We start from the raw sequence: 26,542 nt of genomic DNA, 5'->3' as shown, positions 1-26,542 counted from the left end.
ATTAAAAGGGGAAGCATTAGTTTACACAAATCCATGATAAGATGCAAACACGTTGACCTGACGTATGTAATCAGTGGTAGTCAAGAGTTCACACACATCAAGATTAAAGGTACTTGCTCACGGAGTCCAAAATTTTCGTATGCGCTTTTTCTGGGTTTTTTTTTCCGATTTCGTCACCCTTTCCTATCAAAATGCTTGCTACGGATGCGAAAACGTAGAAAATGTCTAAACGTGAAAATTTCGGACTCAGTGTGCAAGGACCTTAAAGGCCAAAAAATTTTAACAACATGAGGATATGAAAATTAGCCACTTTAAAAAAAAAAAAAAAAAAGGAAAGCAAGCACACACACACTGCTGTAAAATAAAAGATGTATATCTTCTGTAAGGACACAATGTTGGTTTTATAATGATTTATTTTTATATTTGTGACTTTCGTATGTTTAATACATATAATGTTTATATTTATGTTTAATATACATCTAGGTGTCACTTTTTCTCCAGTGAATATTTCAAAATTAATTTGAAAACAATTGTGCTGCTTCATATTTTTGTGGAAACCAGGATATATTTTAATGAATAGAAAGTTCAAAACCACAGCATTGATTAGAAATAGAAATCTTATATTATTATTATAAATGTCACTTCTGATCAGTTCAACGCATCCTTATTTAATAAAAGTATTAATTTCTTTCAAAAAGTCAATAAATAATCTTTTGAATCTGAGTATGCTATATCTAACACATGTTGCTTAAATCACCGCATACGAGACACAAACTCAGGTAGTAAATGATTTATTGTTCTCACTTAAAAAGTTTTGGCACACTTGTCATTTGTTTCTTATTTAACTTCATTGTATGTACATGTATAATAAATCTCTCTCATCATTATATTGTTCTATGTTCAAATCAACTGCTTGTTGCTATAGAATCTCTTCTGTACATTGAACGGACAAAAAGGCAATCATGGTGCAATTCTCGCTCTCTTCATCTGTATTCAGACAGTCATAGTGTCAGTCCAGACGCGGGTGACCTTTTCCACAGGGACAAGGTCAAAGGTCATCGCTCGTGTTTGGACATGGAGTCTCCTCTCTCCACCACCGCCACTCGGTTCCCACCACACAGGTGCTCCTTCAGCATGACATCCACGAAGAACTCAGCCACGATAGGACAGTGTTCAGACGCCACCCCGCCCCACGACCAGTTATCAGGGATCCAGGGGTTGGTCAGGCCCTCCCGCACTACCCAGCATTGACCTGGAGGGGGCAGAACAAACACATGCAGAAATAACCAACAGCACCAGACTAAAGCTTGCAATCATTACGATTTGTAACTAGAGTTAAAAAAAAAAAAAAAAAGTTAATTTAGACAAAGTTTAAGTTGGCTTGAGAAAGCCAGACCAGAAATTTAGAAAATGTTTGAAAAGTTTATGAAATTTAAGTTTAAAAAAAGTTTTAAGTTTGATGGTTTTCAGTTTCAAAAACATTGAAGTTTAAAGTAGTTTTAAAAGCTTAAAGTTTGACAGACAGACAGACAGACAGACAGATACATAGACAGATAGACAGACAGACAGACAGACAGACAGACAGAAAGACAGACAGACAGACAGAGATAGATAGATAGACAGACAGAAAGACAGACAGAGATAGATAGACAGAGATAGATAGACAGACAGACAGAAAGACAGACAGACAGAGATAGATAGATAGACAGACAGAAAGACAGACAGAGATAGATAGACAGAGATAGATAGACAGACAGACAGAAAGACAGACAGATAGACAGAGATAGATAGACAGACAAAGACAGACAGAGATAGATAGACAGAGATAGATAGACAGACAGAAAGAGATAGACAGACAGACAGAGATAGATAGATAGACAGACAGAAAGACAGACAGAGATAGATAGACAGAGATAGACAGACCGACAGACAGACCGACAGACAGATCAAATCAGCATATTAGAATGATTTCTGAAGGATCATGTGACCCTGGAGTAATGATGTAATGAAAATTCAGGAATAAATGACATTTTACAATATATTACAATAGAAAACAGTTATTTTAAATTGTAATAATATTGCACATTTTTAAAGTTTTTATTGTATTTTTCATCAAATAAATGCAGCCTTGGCGAGCACATGAGGCTTCTTTCAAAAATATCACAACCATCTCAATGATTCCAGTTGTTTCTACAGGACTAATGCATCGAATCCTACACCACACACCTGTGTAGATCTTTTTGAGGGAGCGACTGGTCCAGATGTTGTCCAGACAGCGGGATCCCTGCGGGGTGCGGGTGCTGATGTTGGTAAAGACGGACGGCGCGAGGAGGGCGGACAGTTTTTCTTTCCTCAGGCACTCCATCTCAGGGCTGTCGGGAGCCATGCCAAAGTGTCCCAGCACCAGCAGCTCTCTCTCACCTGCAACACCAACACATAAATGATGAGGGCTGTTGTGCTCATTTTCAGTGCCATTTCATTTCTGTCCCTGCACTAGAACACACAGTATCAGTCAATATACAGCACAAACACACGGCCATAAAGAGCATGCTTCCACCTGAAAGCACCAAGCAGCTGACACAGAACAGATAAGAGTGAGTCCTGCAATAATGATGCATGAAGTATCATGTTGGAACAGACCTTTGAGAGTCTCCTGGATACCAGCGCTCAGTCGGTGAGCCTTCAGCTCGTCACACATGCTTTTTCTCTTCTGTGCAGCGGGCGACGGCGATACGGTCAGGTGCAAATTGACCAGCGTGAGCTCAGACGATCCTATCTGTTTATAGAGAGAGATGAGCGAGACTTATCGTTTGAATTATCACATTTAAACACATTATCCGTTACACAATTAGCTGAAATGAAAGAGACAGTATATTTAGTTTAATTACATTTATGATGAAATGTTTGTGATTGTGACTTTTTAATGTTTTTGAAAGAAGTCTGTTCTGCTCATCAAGGCTGCATTTATTTGATAAAAAAAATACTTTAAAAACAGTAAAATTGTGAAATATTTTTACAATTTAAAACAACTGCGCTCTATTGTAATATATAATAAATTGTAATTTATTCCTGTGATCAAAGCTGTATTTTCAGCATCATTACTCCAGTCTTCAGTGTCACATGATCCTTCAGAAATCATTCTAATATGATTTGATGCTCAAGAAACATTTTTAATTATTATTATCAATGTTGAAAACAGTTGGGCTGCTTAGTATTTATGTAAAAACCCTTTTTCAGGTTTCTTTATGAACAGAAAGTTCAAGTTGACTCATTTTTGATCAATTTAATGCATCCTCTATGAATAGAATTACTAATTTCCTTAAGAAATAAAAAAATAAAGAAAACTTGCTGACCACAAATGTTTCAACAGTAGTGTATGTATAACTTAAATTGCTCAAATAAAATCATCTGAGGGTTATCGTACCATGAAACAAATCGCTTGGCATCAATAACAGATAAGGAACTGTATTGCAGGTTTACTTACATAAAAATGTCCCAGGTAGAGTTGAGGGTGAGGATGTTTCCCATTACCATTAGTCACAGCATTTTCCAAGACAGTGGCATCCTTCATTTCGATCCCAGAAGAGCTGTCCCACAGGAAACCTGAGTACTCAGCAGCCTACAGGATCACAGCACAAACTCAATATCTGACAAATAACATTCATAACCCATACAACAGCATCATATAAGGAGCCTGTGCAACTTACACGTTATTCCAAGTCTTCTGAAATCATATGATAGATTTTTGGGAGGAAAAGAGTGAAATTTAAGCCTTAAAGGTGCAGTAAATGAGTTTTGAGAAACAGTTGAAAGTGGACCAGACCAAGCCCCAAAACACACCCAATCAACCACTAATAATGGGGGAGGTGCGTGTTTGCTTGTTTGTGAATTCGGGGGCGGAGCTATCAAGATAGGGGTGTGATTTATTTGGGTAGGGGCGTGTTTGTCAGAAATGCTTACTGTACCTTTAATGACTGTTACATTTACTGTTACATTACATTTAAATTCATTACATTTACAATGATTTTTCAAACTATTTCTTTATTGTTATAGTTTAGGCCTTTACTTCTCTGAGAACACAAGTATGGAAAAGTACAGTCAAGACATTCTGCTAAATATCTCCTTCTGTGTTCAAAGGAATAATAATAATCAGACAGGTTTGAGGTAAATGGCGGCAGACTTTTCTGCATTTCTTTTAATTCAATACAGTGTTGTTATAGTTATATGAAACTAAAACTATTAAAATAGTTTTCATAAGTTAAAATAAAGCTGAAATAGTAGATGCAAAAGTTAAACTTTTTTTAATTTCAGTTAGTTGCCAAGGCAACATTTCTAATTTGTTCAACTAAAATGAATAAAACTGAAATAAAAGCTAAACAGAAATATAAACAAAAACTAATAAAAGGACAAATGCACATCATAAAATTACTAAAACTAAAATTAAAATGAATATTACTTATAAGTACTATTAGAGTAAATAACAATACTAAAATAACTCCAATCCAAGAAAGATAATACATTTAATTACATCAATGATTAAATGTTCGGGTTCAGTAAAATGTTTAAATGTTTTTGAAAGAAGCCCCTTATGCTCACCAAAGCTGCATTTGTTTATTCAAAAATAAAGTAAAAACTGTAATATTGTGAAATAATTTTCAATTTAAATGTTTAAAATGAAACGAGAACTGGAAATATAAAAATAAAAGCTAATTCAAAATATTAACAAACAGTATGGTAGTAAGTTACAATACCACAATAACTCACGATCCAATACCCTTGAAACAATGGCTGCCAGACAGGACAAGTGAAGCGTTTCCCAGCAGCACAACACCACACAGAGGCCACAGATTAGCATAGATAGAGAGTGTATGAATCGTGGATTGTTCATGTGACTGTGTGTGTTTAGCTTAAGGCCGCCGGATCATTTTGTCAGTTTTTACATGTAGGGAAGACATGTAGTCTGATGTCCCATTTATACGCACAGAGAAAGCACAGATAAGACATCAGGGGAAAAGTGCACACCGCTCACGTGCATCACAACACTACATCATCAGGTGTGCAGCTTGTATTGAAAATGAATGCCGATTGTGGAAATAAGGATTTACCAGGGTTCAGCCTAAACAAACTTCTTAAAACAGGAACCTGAATTATTAGAAGACTTCCAGACACTTTCTTTCTCTGAAAACACATTGCGGTAATCAGTTATCACACATAACTCAACTAGAGGAAAATATCCGGTCTAATGCATCCCAGAGCACCTTGATTCATATTAATATTTACAGTAACGCTCTGTGATGAAGAGCAGACCAGAACTTACATTCTCCTGCAAAATCTCTTTCATTTGTCCTACATGACAGCTCAGTTTCAGTGGAGTTTATATCTGTTTCCTGTGTAGGTTAACAGCGCTATCCAGAGAACATCTTGTGTTTATCCAGACACCCGGTCAAGATCTTTAACTATTGGTTAAGTGTTATGGCTTTATTCATGTTCTTCATCCTTAAAAGGCAAGTGTTCCATGCAATCTGTTTTTATTAGCATTCTGTAAGCTGTAGCCACAGTTAGACATTTAAAGAGGTCATGACATTAGAAATCAAATTTGCCTTGATCTTTTGGCAAATAAGAAGTCTTTGTACCATTAAAACATGCTGCAAGATTCATAGCTTAAAACATCGTCCTCATTATAAACAAAATATTTAATCAAGCTCTAAAAATGGATTGTTTCGATCCAAGGGGCCAGGTAAACGCATTCAGAAAATCTCAGAATCGATGCCGAATCATTTCTCGATTCCGGATGCATCGATTTATTTTCCCAGCCCTAAAGGAACATGTGGATAGTTTATTTTTAATGGCATCCCGGATCGTGTCTGAGGTTTGATCGGAAGATTTTGTTTTGTAAATGAGGCACAGTATCATGGAGAGTTCACAAAGAAACATTTGTTGAAAGATGAAGCGGTTCTAGATCGGACTGCATCTGCATCACAAACCGTAAGTAAATGATTTCATAATGCTTCGTCGTTTTATTTTGATCATGTTGTCAAAACACTCAAATCATGCAATAGTGAGGGGGCGGTGATACTGTGTCCTATGCAATTGTGTTAGCCAATCATAACAGTGGCTGATTCCTGACAAGCCTTAAAGGAGCCGCCCCTTAAAACAGGTCGTTTTAGAGAGAGGGTCAGAATGAGGGTTGAAAATAATTATATTACCACATCTATTTGTTTTTTTGTACAAAAAACTTTAACAACATTATAAGTAACATCATATTAAAATAATAAAAATCAATGTCATGACCACTTTAAGTTTGCATATGTGTGTGTGTGTATATATATATATATATATATATATATATATATATGTTACAGGGAACTACGCTTACGTTATTGGACTGTCCGGTGGGTTTCTCTGAAACGGCACATTTCCACAGGCCTCTGGCGCTCTTCCACTTGCGTACGCTGCAGAGAGTGGGCTGATTCAGCTCTGCACAAAACTGATGCAAACAAACACAAAGTACAGCTGATTAGCAGAGAAAAATGATAGAGTTACACTTCCTTACGGGGACTCCCCCCCGTTTGCTGCTTTGATTAATTTTTCATGATTCAACATATCTGCAAAACATACTGAAATTGAACATACCAATTTTTCTTGGGTCAAAAGAGAAAAACCAAATAAAATATGAAATATTATTACACCGAGAATTCTTAAATTGGGTTTTCTTAAAAGATTCAAGACAGTAATTCAGTGCTTCCTATAGCCCTCAATTACACTACTAATACAAGTGCATAATACATACATATTGGTTTCTGCCAATATTAAGGTGCTTTTACATAGCTTTTGTGTTTGCCCAAAATGTAGCATAAAGATATTATATGATGCAATGCTGCTTAAAAGCTGGTCTAAATTATGCCTGCTCAGACGTCAATCCCTATATTAAAGTGTGCAGTTGTAATTTCAGTGTAAATGCATTCATGCCACCTCTGAGCAGCACTAAATAGCCTGTTTAAAGACTCCTAAATGGCAGCTCAAATCTGTGGCAGCTTTGCAATGTAAATTTGGCATTATAGAGTGCCACTGTCAGAATTAAAATTTCCAATCATTTTCACCATATGGGTATTGATTTTTGACAAATAACTTTGTTATAGTCAAAATAAACATGCAGCCATGTTTGAGCTTCCATTTACCGTATTTAATGAGCTCTATGCATTGTTTATATGTGAATAAAAGCCTAAATTAAATCTGTTTAACGGTTTTGTTCATCACTTCAAAGATGAATGGTCTTGTTTGGAACAACATGAGCTTGACTAATTGATTACAGAATTATGACGAATTTACGTGAATTAACCTTTTCGGTAAGATTTAGATCTGCAATTAATGCCAACCCCCTCATTGAAATGATTTAGAAGCATTACTGTGTGCTTCTAGGGTCATTTTCCTACGGCACTCGAAGAAGCAGATTTCTGATGCTGGGTTTTATATTTTCAGAGAAGCCAAAGTCTTGGTAAGTCCGCAAACAGATCTGATCTGATCTCTAGCAAACTCAACCTGACATTATTCTAGCAAAGAGTACGTGCCGAGTGCGTCCACAGGAGCTGGGAAATCTGATAACTACATCTGACATTCCCATTACCTCCGACCCCCCCCAGTTCTATTCTATAATTAACCAGGAGAGTTTCCTGCAGGGAACAGGAGGCAGAGCCAGAGCTTCAGCAGAAACAACACTATCATCAGCTGATCTGTAAAGAGCGCCGGAGGAATGTACAAACAACAAACCTCTCCACGGATGTCAAAACAAACCAAAAACTAAAACGAAACCCTCAAAAAATCCCTGAGTTCAGGTGCCAAACGTGTGTCTGCTCTGTATCTTGTGGGTTCTGCTGGAGATCTTGTTTTCCAGTAAATCTGTAAATAGCACAATGTGTCACAGGTGTCCAGGAGTTACTGTAACTAAAGACAGGTGATGACACCAGACTGTGTTTGTCAATGGATTCGCTAAGGCAGGTAAAATCTAATTTACACTGAGAGCTAACCAGGCGAGGCAATGGACCAGTGGATGATGATGATGGTGAACACTGGTGAGCATGAAGCATCACTGTTTACACTGGCAGCTGTCACTCTTTAACTCTGCCCACTGAACTACCTGTAATCCTGAAGAGAGATAACAGTCTCTGACTGTAATATTTATATATTACTCAAAGAGACCATGCAATAACAGTCTATATATAAAAATATTTATGGCGTCTCTGAGTCATTCGTTCTTTATGCCACCCACACATTGACCTCAACCAGGACACAAGAATCAATACTGTTTTCATACCCTTAGATAGTTAAAGATCTATAGCAGATATGTAGCAAATTCAAAGAATGCTCAGTTTCACTGGGCAAATGACTGACACTTTCCATGAAAGCATGCAATGCAATATTGTGCTCTAATTGAGAGAAAGAGACACAAACGGAAAGACCGAGGAGAAAGAGACAGAAGTTTGAGTTTTTTAACAAGAGGTCCAAATTGCCCGCTAATAAACTCGATGATGATGACTCACGGCTCCGATGTCTGAGGGAAGTCGCTTTGGTCATGAGGAGTTCGGTGGAAATATGCGTTTATAGCAGAGAAACAGCTAAACCACAAACTCCATGGAAACCAAGACAAGCTATAAACAAAGAGCCCAACAATCACTCTGCCTTTTTCAGATCTAAATCTATGCCTCGTAGCTTTTTGCCCGAGTCTATGAGATCACAAAATAAACTCATTTAAAATTAGCATGCAATGCAATTTACTAAATGCATGTTATATTGCAAACAATTCAACCAAACAGGTTTCCTTTTTAGTACTTTTTTAAAATTAAAATATCATAACTCTTCTGACGTATGCTGAATGTTTCTTCCCACTGCCCTCAAGATCTGCCTCCATCCAATCTACACCATCACGACTCTTCCAGGAAAACGGACCACAAATACTGATGGAATCTCTTGCTGAAGCACATACAAAATGCACTTTCACAGCAGTATCAAGATGGTTTTTCTGAGCTGTGGCCTAATACTTAAGACTATCAAAAAAGGACGAGCACTTCACTATATCCCAACTTGCTGTTTCAACGAAAAATACACGTTGAAACATATATCATTTCCTATCTTTGAATTCATAACATTAATCAGAAGTGTCAGCATTCCATGGATAGCATCAATTGCATTCCATCATTTGCCAAATGATGTCTAATCAGAGTTAATGTCAGATTGTAGCAGGAGTCCAGAGAGGCATTCAGAAGCCCACACCATTTCATTCTGGGCCAGAAGTCAGAGAAGTGTGCCTTTCCATCTCTGTCCGTCCAGTCAGCACTTGCAAAAGCAGTCTAGAGGAAAGAACATCACGCCGGGTTCACTGCGGCATAACACCAGCAGCGCTGTTAAAATCACGCCCCATATGACGCCCCATATGACTCTCAGCCACACCGTAATGGAGTCGAGAAGAAAGAGAAAACAGCAAAGAGAAGGAATAAACATGAAGACTGCAAACAGAGAACAGTAAATGGTAAATTGCCAGACACTTTTTTTCCAAAGCATTCTATAGTACACTAAATAAATAAATACAATAAAAAAATCCATGAAATTTACAGTGAAAACGGAGTTCCCAGAAGTTTATTTAAACCAACATTTTTCCATCTTATTTTTCAACATGTAAGTTATTTTCTGTGAATGTGCAAGACTTCCGATTCATTAGCCACTACAGGTTAATAACTAGAAAAATAAAGTGCAGTAAATGGTAAAACTATTTGTGCAAAGCAGTGTGTTTAACATAATACATACAAATAATATAGGCCTAATACATAAAATATGACTGAATGAATGAAAGAAATCATTCATTCATAAAAATAATATGATAAGAAATACTCGTTTTCAGTATCAAGCAGCATAAAGAGCTGTTTTGCATAACTAAAAATAACTGGAAGTTGACGAGACCAGAAGTCTCTCCACTGTTAATATTTTACTGCTAAAATACAATATAAAATGTCCCATTAAGTCTATTAGAGTTTTACACTGTATCGGAATTTACCATTAACCAATTAACAAGTTTATACTGTAGCATTTTTACAGTGCTTTACAATTAAAATTAAACTAATGTAAAAGAGGCCTATTATGCTCCTTTTTACAATATGTAATATAAGTTTCATGTGTCCCCAGAATGTGTCTGTGAAGATTCAGCACAAAATACCCCACAGATCATTTATTCTATATTTTGAAAATGCTTATTTTGAGTGGAAGCAGAAACACGCTGTTTTCGTGCATGTCACTTTAAATGCAAATGTGCCTTTACAGCTCATATATCTGTTTAGTTTTGATTATCATGTCTATCACGCTGAAATCATGCATTCAAACGTCTGATATATGGTTTTCTTAGTGCACACATCCAAAGCATCGCACAGAAAGCGGCTGTCACACGGCATGGGAGTACTAAACTGTGTTCTCTTTCTTTTTTGGGAAAGAAATCACATTTTTATATTGGATCTGTGTGGCAGCATTGTAATATACAGTAATTAAACCAATAAATCCACTGCTCTCTGGACTCTAAACAGTGTTCTATGCTCGTCAGTGCAGCCAAAGACAGAACAGTTAGCATGCTTTGCTCAAACTTTCGCCATGGCGTTAGAATTGGTACACCGTGGGTGGAAACGTGCAGATTAAGGGGGCGGTAATATTTCTACATCACAGGGGGAGCAAAATCTGAGCGGCTTGTTTTTTCACAAGCTTGCAGAGAAAGGCTTACCAAAAAAAAATTACTGGGTTGTTCTTTTTCACATTTTTTCTCCCGATTATAACACTTAAACATGGAAGAAGTCAGACTTTCATGATATGTCACTTTTAAATTTTGAGTGATTAAATTACTGCACATTTGCATGAAGGTTGACCTCAGCTTAGTGCCAGTGATTACAGTTACTCGTATCGCCTCAAATAGCCTACTCTTATTAAAACATAATTATTTTAGGTCACATTGTTATTGATAATCGCTGTCTGTGCATATTCCCATTCACAGGGATAATTGCCCTGGACCTCAAGGGCCCAATGGTGATCAGGTTCAAAGCTTGCACTCTGCAGGGATTGAACCAGCAACCTTACCATCACTAACCCTATACTTCAGCCACTATGCCACACCAAATAATCAAGGTGTGTCCCAGAAAGTACTCTGCAGTGAGAGAAACAGGACAGACATAGAGTGCGAGTGAAAGAGGAGAGGGGAGAAATATGGGTTGATTCTGCCCTAGTCCCCTCACTGACAAACTGCTGCTCTGCTAACCTACTTTACTAGTCTATTCCCAGCATCATCGGAGAAGACCTCAAACACAACACTCTCTCTCACACACACACAGTGCTTTGTGCACATGGTCATGCTAGCACTGATGAGAAGGACACCGCCCATAAAAATAACATCTTAAAATAAAAGAGAATCATTCTTTTAGTAAGTTAGGTAGAAAATAGAGGAGAAAGGCTAAAATATATATTTTAACGCATTTAAGAGTGATGAACCAGCAATAGCAATCTAGCTTTGAAAGCATAAGATCCCACCCTCCCTGCAAATCACTCTCCAAAGCAACGCCTCCTCAAAACACATGACCATGCACAGGCAGACCAGAGGCTAACTAGCGACACAATGAGAGACGGCATCAGCGCTGTCATGATTACCTCATGTCTCATTCAACGGTGAGAGAACGTTATAGTATGAAGCGCATAATATTACTATATAAACACCTTCCATTCTCGCTCGCTCTGCAGTAGTCTAATGAAACGCGTTGATGACGTATCATGTCTGCGCTAACAGGGTGCAAATACATACGTTGACAGGCAGGTTGGATAGACTATCGTAGCCCTCAGACTGAGGAATCTGATTGGACGCACATTTTACCATTATGCTTTTCACAGATCATTTAAATACATTTAGAGCACTTAACATAGTGATTGCTATCGGGATTAGGGCTGTGCAATTAATCAAGTTCAAGTTCAAGTTCCGTTTATTTCTAAAGCACATTTACTAACGGCCTCTGGTACAATAATTACAATACAGATACACAATCCAAAGTCAGTTTTAATTTCGATTTCGGCCTCCAACGATTATGAAAATACAATAATCGAGATAAAACGATTATTGCGCCCCATTCCGGCCCCTTTCTAGCGGTGCGCTTTCACTCCTCCATAAAAGCCCATTTTCACGTGTAAATCAGTAAAATCACGTAACGTGACTTTTGCAAAAATGGGACGTGTTTGAGTTAAAGTTGATTAGATTTATTAATGTTTTAATAAAAAGCGCGAAAGAGAACTTGCGCTGTTCCTCGGGAGGATTACCGTGCATGCGCTCAGAGACGGAGCAGAGCACGGACATGTACATTAAAGTCATCTTCTAGCTGAACGTATGCTCCTAAATGGTCAAATACACGCAAAAATGTGTCAAAATGCAGCATTATTCAGGTAAACCCTCGTCGGTTACGTAATAAATGAATGTAAACAGATGAGAATGAAAATACATGTGTAACAGTAAATTGGATGCGTGCAGCTTTTAAAGTGACAGCGGGCTATATTCCTGCTACTGACTGAGTGCTTAATATTAATCAAACAACAAAAGACAAAAATCACTCACTGCTCTTCACAGAAGGTCTTTTGTAGCTTTAATAAGAAACAAAGAAAGACGATGCTATTTTATTTTACATTTGATTATTCAATTTCTATAGTAGTCTGTTAACAGAATACTTTAGATTTGCATTCATTTGATTTATTTTTTTTGTTATATGGCCCACTAATAATCGTGTTAAATAATCGTTATTACAATATTGACCAAAATAATCGTGATTATGATTTTTGTCATAATCGAGCAGCCCTAATCGGGATGTGAAGAGACGTTCAACCAGCAAAAGCATATATATTTGAGCAAAAGCATATACCCTCAATTAACAATTTCATAGATCACAGCAAGGTCTGTCTTTAATGGTTTATAAGTTATTGCTAAAAATCAGTTCCCCAATGGAGAATATTTATTAGAATTTTTACCTCTGCAAACATAATTCCACTATTTTCGGACATTTGGTCTATGTAATAGTCAATTTGAAAGTCTTTAACAGCCAGAATAAAGTTTTCCGAAACATTTGGATGAGCTCTGAAACGCTGTTCTTGGCCAGAATTTGTTTGAAATGATCGGCACAACCATTTGTTCTTTGATTTAAAGTATATTGGGGCTTTTTAACCACTAAACCACACAAATGTGGCAAGATGTGAAACACCAGGTGTGTGTAGAAATGTAACAGTACCTTATCTAGAGCCTCCCGATCGGCCAAGTCTTGAACCGCTAGCAGCTTAATGCTGGAGAGAGAGAAAAACAAGGTATGTGAGACTCCATCATTATAGTATTCACATTTTTGGTCTCCGACATCTAGTATATATATATGTACAGTAACTGGATATTAAATCAGTCAAATTAACACTAAGAACAGATGGCATATATTCAAGGTGTGGGTCCCACCATACAAACAGATCAACTGCCTCCTTTAAATCAGCCTGCCAGCACTTTCCCCTCCTGCTGTGCGGCGGAAACCTTCAGCATAAATTATATGAAACTCAAGGTGACGACAGTGGAGGTAATGACAATGCTCTGGAAGCAATGTTGACGATTACATCCTAATAACCGTCGAGCTGTTTGTTTTGGAAAGTAATTCTCCTGGTTAGTGCTCAAACAATATGATACAGCAAACAGCAGATGGTTCTGTGAATATTACAGTGAAAATTCTCAAATACAAACACATTAGCAGAAATGTCAAAGCTGTGCTTTTAATTAAATGAATGTGTGAAGTTAAGATGACAGATGATAGACTGCCTTGAGTATCTGCCATTGAAACCGTGATCAAACCCTAATCTGAATATGATCTCATTGTCTATGGCGATCACACCCCTCAGTAGTGCTGTTGTACATGGTGATCCTCTGGGAGCAATGCTAACAAAACGATCAGGAAGGTCAGCTTCATTACCGGACACACCAGTCAAGAACTGCGTGTCCTCAGGACCCGCCAAATGTTTCTGTCCTGGCATAATGACAACAACAAACCCAGGTTTTGTTTCATGCCATATGGACTACACAAAACTTTCCAGGACATTCATCTCACTTTTGTTATTATTATTACTATTTTTGTAAATAAAAGCATTTCTGAGAATTTGCTTTACCCAGGACAATGTTATTTTAGTATTATTATAGTATTTACTAATATTTTGAATTAGCTTTTGTATTTAGATTTTCAGTTTTCATTTTAAGTAACTTAAGTTTTAGTATGAGACGTTTTCTCAATATTTCGACACATTCTTCATAGAAGTTTTTTTAGAAAGACCTGCTAAACTCCCATTCCTATCCCAGCATTCACTGTAACTGCTTTGCTCATCACTCATGAATACTCAAGAGCAGACGACACGACTGACTGGAACCAGGATTCAGGCATACTGACGCAGTTCAGGTCCACTAACACAATATAAAATGTTATTCTGATAAGTGTCCGAGCGTATAAGACATACACATTCATTCTCTATTCAGAACATACACTGTATTCCAATGGATGTTTTCGCAGTGTAAAACTTCATTTTGACCTCTTGTGAGGTGAACTGGAGAAAATGTAAGCCATCCTCTCTACAGTGGTGTTTATCTACACTGGAGCTTTACAACTTCAAACTGGAGCCACAAAGTCGACATGAAATGAAAGAGCTCAGAGAGCAACTATAAGCACAAATCAATAATACTGTACTGTCAGGAAGAACAGAACAGTCCTGCCGGCTCTCCCAGTGCCTCAATACACAACACAACACATACAAGTGCAAGATTTAGCTGAATGGAGTCATTTTTTCAAGGTTAAAATACCTTATTCCTACACTAGCTTATGCAGTCATAGAGAGCTGCAGCAATGCTGCGGGACATATTTTTATAGACCAAAACCCAGAAATTAGTTGCATTTTAGCACTTCTGGTTCCATCATACTGAAGTCAAAAGGTTTTTTTTTTATTATGTTTTTATTGGTTAAATGGCTGAGTAATAGATGCCTGTTTATACTTGCACTCTTGCAAACTTTCAGTGACAATGTTCTTAAATAAAGAGTGAAAGAGTTGTCAAAAGGATAGTGACGTCATGTGACCGTGGTGCATTTCATTAATAACCTAAATTTATCTTTTTACTCCTAGTGATTGTATTTAGGCATAAAAAATCATAAAATTGTGTTCATATGTGAAGATGCATAAGAATAATACTTTTTTTCTGCAATGATCCAAAATGATCCAAAATTAAATTGGCTTTTTGTTTAGCGAATCAGGGTGATGTGATGTGATCTACAAAAATACATCATGCAGTGCTTTATTTCCAGTCAATTTGTGTATTTTTGGCCCATAGCAAAAATTGTTTCAAGTGAAACCATTCGGAGCAGAATCATGTTGTGTGTCTCTGATCGACATACAGTAATGGTGAATTTTGAGCGAATCGGTTGAGTGAATCAGTCAATGACTCACTCATACTTCCACCTACTGATGTACCAAAGTAACCTGCAGAAAAAGTCATTGAAAAATCAAAACATCAACACTTATGAGGCTGATAGACTTATGGGTCTAAAAATTCACAATCACTGTAGCTCTCTATTGTAAAACCATTTCAGTGCTCTGTTAGTTCGAGTATCCTGACCAGCCCGACACAGCAACATCGCCTCAACCGATGCAGTGAGTTTGGGGCGGGACTACCTGTTTTTAAACCAATGGGAGACAGGGAGAGGGTTCATAAAACCTGACTAAAATTATATTTTGGCTACTCTGATGCTGCTGGTGCAGAAATTACACTCTTCAATTTATCTCTGATAATAAAACCTTCCTGGTCTGGGGTCATAAGTCAAGCTGCAGTGAAAGAGAAACCGTTCAAGAAAGAAAAACAGAAAAACAGAAAGCAGGGGAGAATCCATCCTTATTTTCCAGCCAATGCTGAAACTGATCACAAAGATCCTGTTTAAAAAACAAACAGTCAGACAGACAACACCCTGTTCCCTCATAGGTGAACACACACACTCTCTGTCTGTCTGTGTGTGTCTGTGTCTGTGTGTGTGTGTGTTTGTTATAAAAACTCTCTGATCTTTTGAAACCTTCACCAGTTATCAAAACTCGGATCAATAAACTTTAACATTGAAAACCAAGCAGCTGCTCACTCATAAAATAATAATAATAAAATCTCATAAAAATTAATAGACATTAAACACAGTAAAATGATTATATAAGGTGTAGCAGACATAAATGGCTTTAACTTTCTGATTGATGAGTGAATACCCACAGTATTTTATACACAGTATTTTTTCCCCTCTAAACTCAACTTAAAATGTTAATTTACAATAATTATAAATGTACAATTTGTTATTCTTAGTTAACACATGCATCCTGAAATACAGTAACAATTTTAGAAGCATTTATTATCGTTAATCTAGGTTAATATCAATACACTATTGTTAATTTTTAATTTATGTTGCTTCAAAATACATTCATGTGAATTAATACAACTTGAAATGTTAAAAATTGTATTATCATATATATAAATGGACATTAACAAATGTTAATGAATGGTGTGAAGGTATTGAGGTGGACAGCAAGGTGGACATCGAGGTGGACAGCAAGCAGGTGGAGCTAGCACTGTGGGACACGGCGGGGCAGGAGGACTACGATCGTCTGCGCCCCCTTTCTTACCCCGACACTGACGTCATCCTCATGTGCTTCTCCATCGACAGCCCTGACAGCCTGGAGAACATCCCTGAGAAATGGACTCCAGAGGTCAAGCATTTCTGCCCCAACGTTCCCATAATCTTCTTAAATATTCGATTGATCGGCCGATTTTTGCCATTTTTTAATTAATCGGCATCGGCCGATGTGCTGCAAATTAGGCCGCGTCAAAACAGGCGCGTCTGCAAGCAACATGTGATGCTGCCTCATGCGGCAAGCAGATTGCCATTCCACTGGCACAACAGATAACCCTGTGATGTCCCCCTCTGCCTGCTAACTTTTTGAAGAGAGAACTACCTGGTAGGGCTGTGCGATTAATCGAAATCGAATTGCAACCACGATTTGAGACGTTGCGATTTGCTAATCGCAAAGCCTGCGATGTGGACGCAATATTACGATTGCCAGCCTTGAGTGACAGTCTTACTAACCAACAGAGTGAGCGCACCTTCTCCCCGATCAGCACTGCTCTAGCCAACTGCGTAAACACCCACCCTTTAAAAAGGGTCAATCTGTCCTGTACATAATAAATAATATTTTGGCATTCAAATACATTGCGAATACGGAAACATTTGATTTTGTGTCGAATGAGAGACCCAGCGTTGGTTTCAGTTTCCTTTTAGCCTAAATTAATTTGTTTTGGCTTGTCGTTTATAGCTAGCTTCTTATATTTTTAATTATTGTTCTTTTCTAAATACTGTTAATTGAAAGAATTTGTTGTGGAGTGAGGGGAACTAAAATAGCCTAGCTATGTTTACAGTGTTTATTATGTTTGTAAACATTTCGCGTCGCCATTAGGCCTATTTCTGAATGAAATAATAAAATGCGACTTATACATGACTTTTCTCTCTCTGTCTCTAAAAAACGCAATTTTTTATACGCACAGCATATTTTAACCATGCAGCAAACCTTTTTAAATATTTTGATAAATTACTGAAAAAAAGAACATCCCTGAGATGAAGGAAAAAAAAAGAAAAAAAAGAAAGAAAATCGGCCAAACATATCGGCCAAAAAAATCGGCATCATATATCGGCCATCGGTTGCCCTGATTTCTAAATATCGGCAAAAGGTGTAGATTACCATTAACCGTGTGTTTTGCGAGTCACCTTGTCTGCATGATACACCTGCAAATCAGAGCTGTGGATTTCCACAGAAGCTTCCAAAAAGGAAATCCAATGTCAAGAGGCTTTCCATTGAACTTTTCCAAGTAGAAAACTGGAAATTTTGACTCAGACTTGAAAAGAATGCAAAGTATTCAACAAAGCCACAAACATGATGAAGAAATGGGAGTGGAAAGAGAGAATCCTCTGTAGATTAGCATGCAGTAATGCAGCCTGTGTTAACCAGAGGAGGAACATGAACCAGTATCACTGTGTGTGACCTGAAACACACTATTTGTCATCAATCAATCAAACAACACCAAGATCTAGATTTTGTCATTGAAATAAAAATGAAAAGAGGTTTGCATTCAAAGTTCTGAGCGGTGTTATCATTAAATAAATGATAAAAGGACATCTGAAAGTACAAAATTAAATGTTAATGTAAATGCTAATAGTATATAAATAATACTGAAATGACGCATTCTTCAGTTTTAGAAGAAATTCCATTTAAATCCATTATTTACATATATTAACAAATTAGCATTTTTACATAAGCAAACAACTCTGTTCCTCAAAGTTTTGCATGTTGCAGACAGGGTCAAAGGTTAAAGTAACAACAGCAATGTCCTAATAAAACGGTACAATGATATCTCATCGGTGCATTATGTAAGAGCTGTACAACACATACAATAAAACCAAAAGCCAGTCTCAAACCAAACACTAAACTTGACTTAAAAAGACAAGAAACGACTACTAATTTTTTTACGTCAGCCTATATGTGGGTTATAATTTATTTCAGATAAACCCGCCAAACAGATTTCATTTTCCTGTGGTGCCATAGTGATTTGATGCCACATTTCACATTAATGTAGGAAGTGATCAACTTAAAATATATATATTTTTGAATGAGCATACATGTGATAGATTTCAAATCACAATCTTCCAAGGAGTTCATGCGCCAGCCGAGCAACTGCCATTGAGAAGACGGAGGGCTTTTAGTTTCTCCAAGCATTATAAACCATTCGAAAGACTACAAGAACAAAACACAAACTGCAAATGAACAGCTCAGTGCAAATACAGCCATAGCAATGGTTCAATCAATAAGAGCATGACAGACAAGGTCCAACTCTGTCAAAATGTAACCAGTGAGTTTGCAGTTCTTCATGCGTTTGGCAGTTCATTACAGCGTTAAAGGAAAAGGATGGAAAAAATGTCCTATAGACAAACAGGTCTACACATCCTGTCACATTGTGCCACTTCCAGCACTTGTTTTTATAATAACGCCGCAATGCTGCGTTGTATCAGCAGAAAAGGAAAGGTTTCCAGAGAACTGAAAATGATGACTTTGATCCAGCCGCGTCTGTGACCCTGAGGTCAGTTTTGGGAAAAAATCAACAGCAAATGCCTCTTTCTCACAGTCGCTCATTCGCATCAAACAACTAAAACATGTCAACACCTTAACTATTGCTACAAGGAAACCTTTCGAAATATAATTTTGCAATAAAAATGAAAGCTCTTGCAAAATGACTGACACCCGACATCCTATGCAGGCCAGCATTACTCGTGTTTGCGGAGGCATCGCTATTAGATATTTGGTCATATATATATATATACACTCACCTAAAGGATTATTAGGAACACCATACTGATACTGTGTTTGACCCCCTTTCGCCTTCAGAACTGCCTTAATTCTACGTGGCATTGATTCAACAAGGTGCTGAAAGCATTCTTTAGAAATGTTGGCCCATATTGATAGGATAGCATCTTGCAGTTGATGGAGATTTGTGGGATGCACATCCAGGGCACGAAGCTCCCGTTCCACCACATCCCAAAGATGCTCTATTGGGTTGAGATCTGGTGACTGTGGGGGCCATTTTAGTACAGTGAACTCATTGTCATGTTCAAGAAACCAATTTGAAATGATTCGAGCTTTGTGACATGGTGCATTATCCTGCTGGAAGTAGCCATCAGAGGATGGGTACATGGTGGTCATAAAGGGATGGACATGGTCAGAAACAATGCTCAGGTAGGCCGTGGCATTTAAACGATGCCCAATTGGCACTAAGGGGCCTAAAGTGTGCCAAGAAAACATTCCCCACACCATTACACCACCACCACCAGCCTGCACAGTGGTAACAAGGCATGATGGATCCATGTTCTCATTCTGTTTACGCCAAATTCTGACTCTACCATCTGAATGTCTCAACAGAAATCGAGACTCATCAGACCAGGCAACATTTTTCCAGTCTTCAACCGTCCAATTTTGGTGAGCTCGTGCAAATTGTAGCCTCTTTTTCCTATTTGTAGTGGAGATGAGTGGTACCCGGTGGGGTCTTCTGCAATCCGCCTCAAGGTTGTGCGTGTTGTGGCTTCACAAATGCTTTGCTGCATACCTCGGTTGTAACGAGTGGTTATTTCAGTCAAAGTTGCTCTTCTATCAGCTTGAATCAGTCGGCCCATTCTCCTCTGACCTCTAGCATCAACAAGGCATTTTCGCCCACAGGACTGCCGCATACTGGATGTTTTTCCCTTTTCACACCATTCTTTGTAAACCCTAGAAATGGTTGTGCGTGAAAATCCCAGTAACTGAGCAGATTGTGAAATACTCAGACCGGCCCGTCTGGCACCAACAACCATGCCACGCTCAAAATTGCTTAAAATCACCTTTCTTTCCCATTCTGACATTCAGTTTGGAGTTCAGGAGATTGTCTGGACCAGGACCACACCCCTAAATGCATTGAAGCAACTGCCATGTGATTGGTTGATTAGATAATTGCATTAATGAGAAATTGAACAGGTGTTCCTAATAATCCTTTAGGTGAGTGTATATATATATATATATATATATATATATATATATATATATATAAATTTATAGATGCTGCATGTCTTTTGAGAGCGTTGTGTGTTTGCTGAATGAAGAAAGGCTATGAACAAAAGATTGTGTGGGCATTTTTTGTGAGAAGTTCCCCTGATTAAACCCTGATTTGATCTATCTTAATCAAATTTGATGAGTTTCTTGACATGATTTTCACTTGGTGGACAATAAAATAGGTGAAAAAGAAAAAGACTGCTTTTGAAATATGAAGACTTTGTATATCCGCCTGGCTTTGTGTGGATAAGCAGTGCTGTTTTTGATTTAAATTTAATCGAACTATTAAAATGTGGAATGCAGAAAACTTGGATTTTTGGGGGAAGAATAAACTGCCAAACGGCAAATGCTGCTCTTCTGCACAGGCATGCACTATTATTTTGCTCCAGAAAATGTCAAATATAGTTTCAGGCTGATATTCCGAGCAAAACAAGAAGATGATCCTTTCACGACGTGCGATTGGAGATCTGAAACCGTCTTTCTGCAGATGGGTCATCATAATGTAGTACAGCACCATGGAGACTCAACACATGTGCCACGCTCTGAAAGTGAGCTGAAGTTGACAGATCTGCAGATGAGTCAGATTGTTTGGCTGTGCACGAGCGTGTGTGTGGTGAGGTTACTACAGGCCATCTCTGCGTACACTTCTTCTTTTCTTCGGAGTGAACTACAGTAACCTCTGATCATGCCGTCTGGTGGTTTCCTCCACCCTGTGTGTTTAACAGACGAGATTCGTCGCAACATTTTAAGCAAACACCTTAAGCGCTGTGGGTTTTAATGTGTGCTTTTACACCAATAATGGATAACGTTTAATTTACTACGAAAAACCAAAATTGAGATCAGATCAGTAGCTGAAGGATCTGTTGTGTATTGAACATGATGGCTGCTGACTCGGTGCTGATGATGGGAGACGGGCAGCTTTAAGTGACATGCAGTGACGCCTAGATGGAGATGTTTGTCTGGGATGTTTACCCTTACTTTAAAGCATTAAACTTTTGTGCCATTTGGCTAAACATGAATGCTATTACAAATCATGCAGCTTGTTTATGAGAGTTTTTGCACAATCTGACAAAATAGTTGAAATACCACATTTCAAATAACTGTTTTCTATTTAAATATATAATAAAATGCAATTTACTCCTGTAAACAAAGCTGAATTTTCAGCATCAGTCTTGTGTCACATGATCCTTCAGAAATCTTTCTGATATACTGAAACGCAGCTCAAGAAACATGATTATTATTATCAATTTTGAAAACGGTTCATATTTGTGTAGAAACCATGTTTTTTTCAGAATTCTGTGATTTTTTTGTAACGTTAGAAATGTCTTTACTGTCACTTTTGATCAATTTAAGTCAACTTTAATTAAAAAAAAGTATTAATTTCTTATATAAAAAAAATTAATAATAAATTACCAACCGCAAACATATGGACGTGCTCTTTATAAATACACATTCAAAAGCCAATCTGTTTATGTCAGTGCTAATGTATTAGTATATCATTGTGGGAAACATTTGACCATTGCAGGTAATGTTGTGGGGAAACCCAATTCTCCAGTAGACCTTCACTCATCAAATCCAATCAGACGGTTAAGTGAGTTTTCATGGTTGTCTAGTCAAAAGGTCAAAGCATCCCAGAGGCTGTATTGATTCTCGGGTTTCTCAAGAGTTGTCACACTAGACTGCATTCATCAACAGATAATGCCAACTTGTTGTAAATCATTGCTGTTTATATCAATATTTACTACCATTTCATGTTAAATCTCATGTCTTCTACTCTCGACCAGTCTTGTATCACTGGATTCGCCACAGTCATGTGAGCAGGAGTGTAATGGAGGCAGCTGGAGGGAACGATTTGAGAAATAAGCATCTGATGGGATGTTTGATTTAGGGTTTCAAGAAAGTAGTCATTTCCAGTTCAAGAGTTGTTTTGAGATGGCTGAATTTGATACGGTTTTATTTACTCTACAACTCATGCGAGTTCTCAAAAAAATGGAATAAGTTTGTAAAGTCAGTCAGCAGTGATAAAGAGACCTTGAGAGACGCTTGCTGCTGTTCTGGAAGCTGACTTGAGATTTTAAATGCAGCAATATGCTGCTGTGTCAAAATGAATATTTCCAGCACAGCAAAATTAGTTCTGTATTTGCATATGACCTTGTGTGGTAGAATGATGGATCAGGGGCTGGATTCACTTCTTAAGAAATGAGTTTAGAAAAGCCTTGAGATAAATCCCAAGAAGTTCCTAAGAATGTTCTAAGTGCAATTTATGAAAAATTCGAAAGAAGTTCTCAAATATGTTAAGAACATATTATTATTATTATTAAGAAAATTACCGTCTTTATCTGAATAAATGATGGTTCTTGCTTTATCACTGATAAACTCAATTTCAACACTTCAAGGGAGCTTCCTAATAATCTTAAGAGAAAAGATAAGAAAATTTTTAAGATTAATTTTTAGGAAGAAAAGTCAAGCAGCACATATATTCTGCTACACTAATAATTAAACAATAACAACTAGTTTAATGCATTAATATTTCTGTTTAAGAGGTTTAACAAAGAAAAATCTAAATCTTTCCAAATACCCTTTGAGAATGTTACATGCGCCTCCTGGTTGGGAGTCACTGCTTTCTTTATAGGGACGGCTGCATTACATGCATTGCTGTTACATCGAGTACAGCGCACATATAACACTATATTCTCTCTGCCAATGAGAAGAGACTTCTTACTACTATTTCAACCCTCTTCAACACACACATATGTGCATGCTTATATAACAGCCCTCCCTTAGTCATGACAAGAACGAGGGCATGTACCTCAACAACACCCTGAGTGAATTACTGTGTGTGTGCCATAAAACAACCAACAGTATAAACATTTATCTTAGAATCCATCAATGCAATAAAACATGGGCAGGGACTCAGCTAAAATCTGATAGCGTGCAGTCAGATGTGGTTTTATCATGAACGTCCACTGAAGATCACAGCAGACTGCAACACAAGTCAGCTGGACTCCTTATATCACTTACACCACTAACCCGACACACGGTTCCTTCTTCCCTGTTGATGTTCAGTACACAAACATCTTAAAAGCTGCCTAAAAACAACTAAGAATGGGATTTGAAAATAATGAAACCTTCAGATTATGCAGACATGATATTAATTATTAGAAACACTTCAAGTGTGACAAATTCAATCCTTAAAAATAAAATAAAATGTAAAAAAAAGGAATACTGACAGAATTTCTGAATTTGACATCAAATAGGTTCAAACAAGAATTCACAAAAAAAAAAAAAAAAAAGATTCTGTTGGATAAAATTAAATTCTAAAAAAAAAAAAATTAAAAAGGGATTTTAGTTCCAAACAGGATTGTGTTTGATTTAGTTATTTTTTCAAATTGAAATTTTTCAATTTGATACAATTAGGCTTACGGTCAAAATTCCATTAGAACTTATTTATGAATTTCGGACAAGGTCATTTTTTCAGGGTTTTTTAATTCAGGTTATCTGTGGTATTTTTTTTTTGGGAGGGGGGGCTATTTTGGTTCTATAGCATGTCTTATTTCAAACTAATTGAAAGAAAACATCTAGAAATACACAATTACTTGTTTGTTTTATTACACTTTATCTATCTGGCTCAATAGCACTTAAATCAAACTTTACAGTTTGTATTCCTATCTATATTCTGAAGGTTTTCATTCTATTATTATTATTATATAACATATTAATCCTACGATCATGGTGATTTTTTTTTATTACTGGCTCCTTACATTATTTTATGTTTAGATAGACAGACAGACAGACAGACAGATAGATAGATATTGTCTCTGTTACCACTAGTTTTAGTTCCTTTATTATGTTATCTTGACTAGTATTCTGAAATGGTGTGTTTATTTATCTTATTTTTTTTTTTGTGAAGATGTACCTCTTCGGCAACCTCTTTCTTTGCGTTAAAGGACAACTTATGGACTGAACAAACATGGGACCATTTATTCCTTCACTATTAATTCTGGAAATCTGGGAAAAGTTTTTTTGACTCATTATATGGCCTGTATTTGTTGTTTTTTGGGAGGGGGTATTGATTATAATTGTAATGTAAAAAAACTAAACAAAGAAAACTGGGGAAAATATGGTATTATCATCATGATACTTCAAAGAATACTAGGGTACATGATATGTCTAAAAAAACATGTTCTAAAAATGCATGATCATAGAGCATAAAACGTGCTTTGTTAGTGTTGTCATTTACTCACTCATTTTCTAGGAGGGTCATACAGACGACCTCTCTGACCCCAGGGTTGTTGGCTTTCTCGCTGGAGCAGCGCTGCAGGTTCCAGGTGGCCACTCGCACTGCGGGCTTCCCATCGCGCGCAGCCGCCGGAGGCTCGACGCAGGGCCGCACAGAGCAGACGAGCGGCGGTCCCCCGAGCGGAGCGTCCAGCTCCTCGCTGCCGCCACCGAAGGACGTGGGGCTCGGGTGCGTGAGCCCTCCGTTCGTGTTCGTGGAAGGAGTTCTGGAGCGCTCCACGAACACCTGGAAGCGGATGCGGTCCAGCAGAGACGAGTTGATGCTGGGCACTTTGACCAGGTCCTCGATGCTCCGGAACGGACCGTGCACGGAACGGAACTCCACGATGCTCTTGGCGAGTTTCTCGGTGATGCCGCGGACGCTCATGAGCTGCGGCGGCGTGGCGGTGTTTATGTTGACGCCGGTGCACGGCAGGTGCTCCTGCTCTTTGCGCAGAGACGAGGGCGAGTGATTAGACGAGCTGTTCTTGCTCGACACGCAGATTTCTAGTTTAACAGCCTCTAGTTTCGTGGCACCGACCCCGCTGACCAGCGCCAGGTCTTCTACTTTCTTGAACCCGCCGATGCATTCGCGGTACTCCACGATGTTGTGAGCCACCCCGCGGTTGACTCCCGGTAGAGTCATGAGCTCCTCCTCGGTGGCGGTGTTGATGTTCAGCCGCTCCTGGTTCACCAGTATGTGGCTGAAGTTGCATGCCGCGCTGAACTTGCGCTTGCCCTGGCAGAAATCCGTGGGGTCCCTGGGAATGGACCGGTGGCACCCGAGATTCCCACCCATGTGTCCCGGTGAATCAGTTCGCGAACCGAGAATGAAACCCGCTGCGCACTGTGCGTGGAAGATCCCGATGGCACATAGACTAGTCTTGATATTTGAGCTTGATATTTAACGCTAATCTAACTCCTCTCGTTAAACATGACACGCTGTGACCTCTTTTCCCCGTCGGTTCGTGCAAAAGTCGCCGTGTTTTGTCAGTCTCGGAGCAGAAGGAGCAGAGTCCATATCAACGCTCTTCCAGACAGACTGAACTGAAGCGAGCTCTAGCGCGGGTTCTCTGTCGAGCTAGACCATGCGAATCTTTCTTCTGAGCCGACTCTTTGGAATGATTCGATCGAATCAATTCACTGAGCGTTCCTGAAGGCACGGGTATATTAGTGGCAATAGCCAACAATACATTAAGTAGCCTATGGGTCAAAATGATCGATTTTTCTTTTATGCCAAAAATCATTAGGATATTAAGTAAAGATCATGTTCCATGAAGATATTTTATAAATTTCCTACTGAAAATATATCAAAACTTAATTTTTAATTAGTAATATGCACTGCTAAGAACTTCATTTGGACAACCTTAAAAGCGATTTTCTCAATATTTTTTTATTTTTTTGCACCCAGATTCCAGATTTTCACATCTCAGCCAAATATTGTCCTATCCTAACAAACCATACATCAATGGAAAGCGTATTTATTCGGCTTATTTTCTCCCAAAATTGACCCTTATGTCTGGTTTTGTGGTCCAGGGTCACA

General features: G+C 38.0%; 1 protein-coding gene across 1 annotated transcript; it reads right to left on the bottom strand.

The window, feature by feature from the left end:
- Positions 1-397: 397 nt before the first annotated feature.
- Positions 398-26,077, bottom strand: eepd1 (endonuclease/exonuclease/phosphatase family domain containing 1). Its single transcript, XM_079441919.1, has 7 exons — positions 24,966-26,077; positions 13,284-13,335; positions 6,377-6,487; positions 3,485-3,619; positions 2,641-2,776; positions 2,227-2,421; positions 398-1,252 (listed from the first exon to the last, which is right to left on the bottom strand). Exons 1-7 carry the CDS (start codon positions 25,796-25,798, stop codon positions 1,056-1,058), a joined length of 1,659 nt encoding a protein of 552 aa, XP_079298045.1. The 5' UTR covers positions 25,799-26,077; the 3' UTR covers positions 398-1,055.
- Positions 26,078-26,542: the final 465 nt, after the last annotated feature.

Source organism: Barbus barbus, assembly GCF_936440315.1.
Source record: "Barbus barbus genome assembly, chromosome: 19".
Classification (NCBI taxonomy): Eukaryota; Metazoa; Chordata; class Actinopteri; order Cypriniformes; family Cyprinidae; genus Barbus; species Barbus barbus.
Note: the sequence above shows the minus strand (reverse complement) of the source record. Positions and strands in the feature narration are given on the sequence as shown.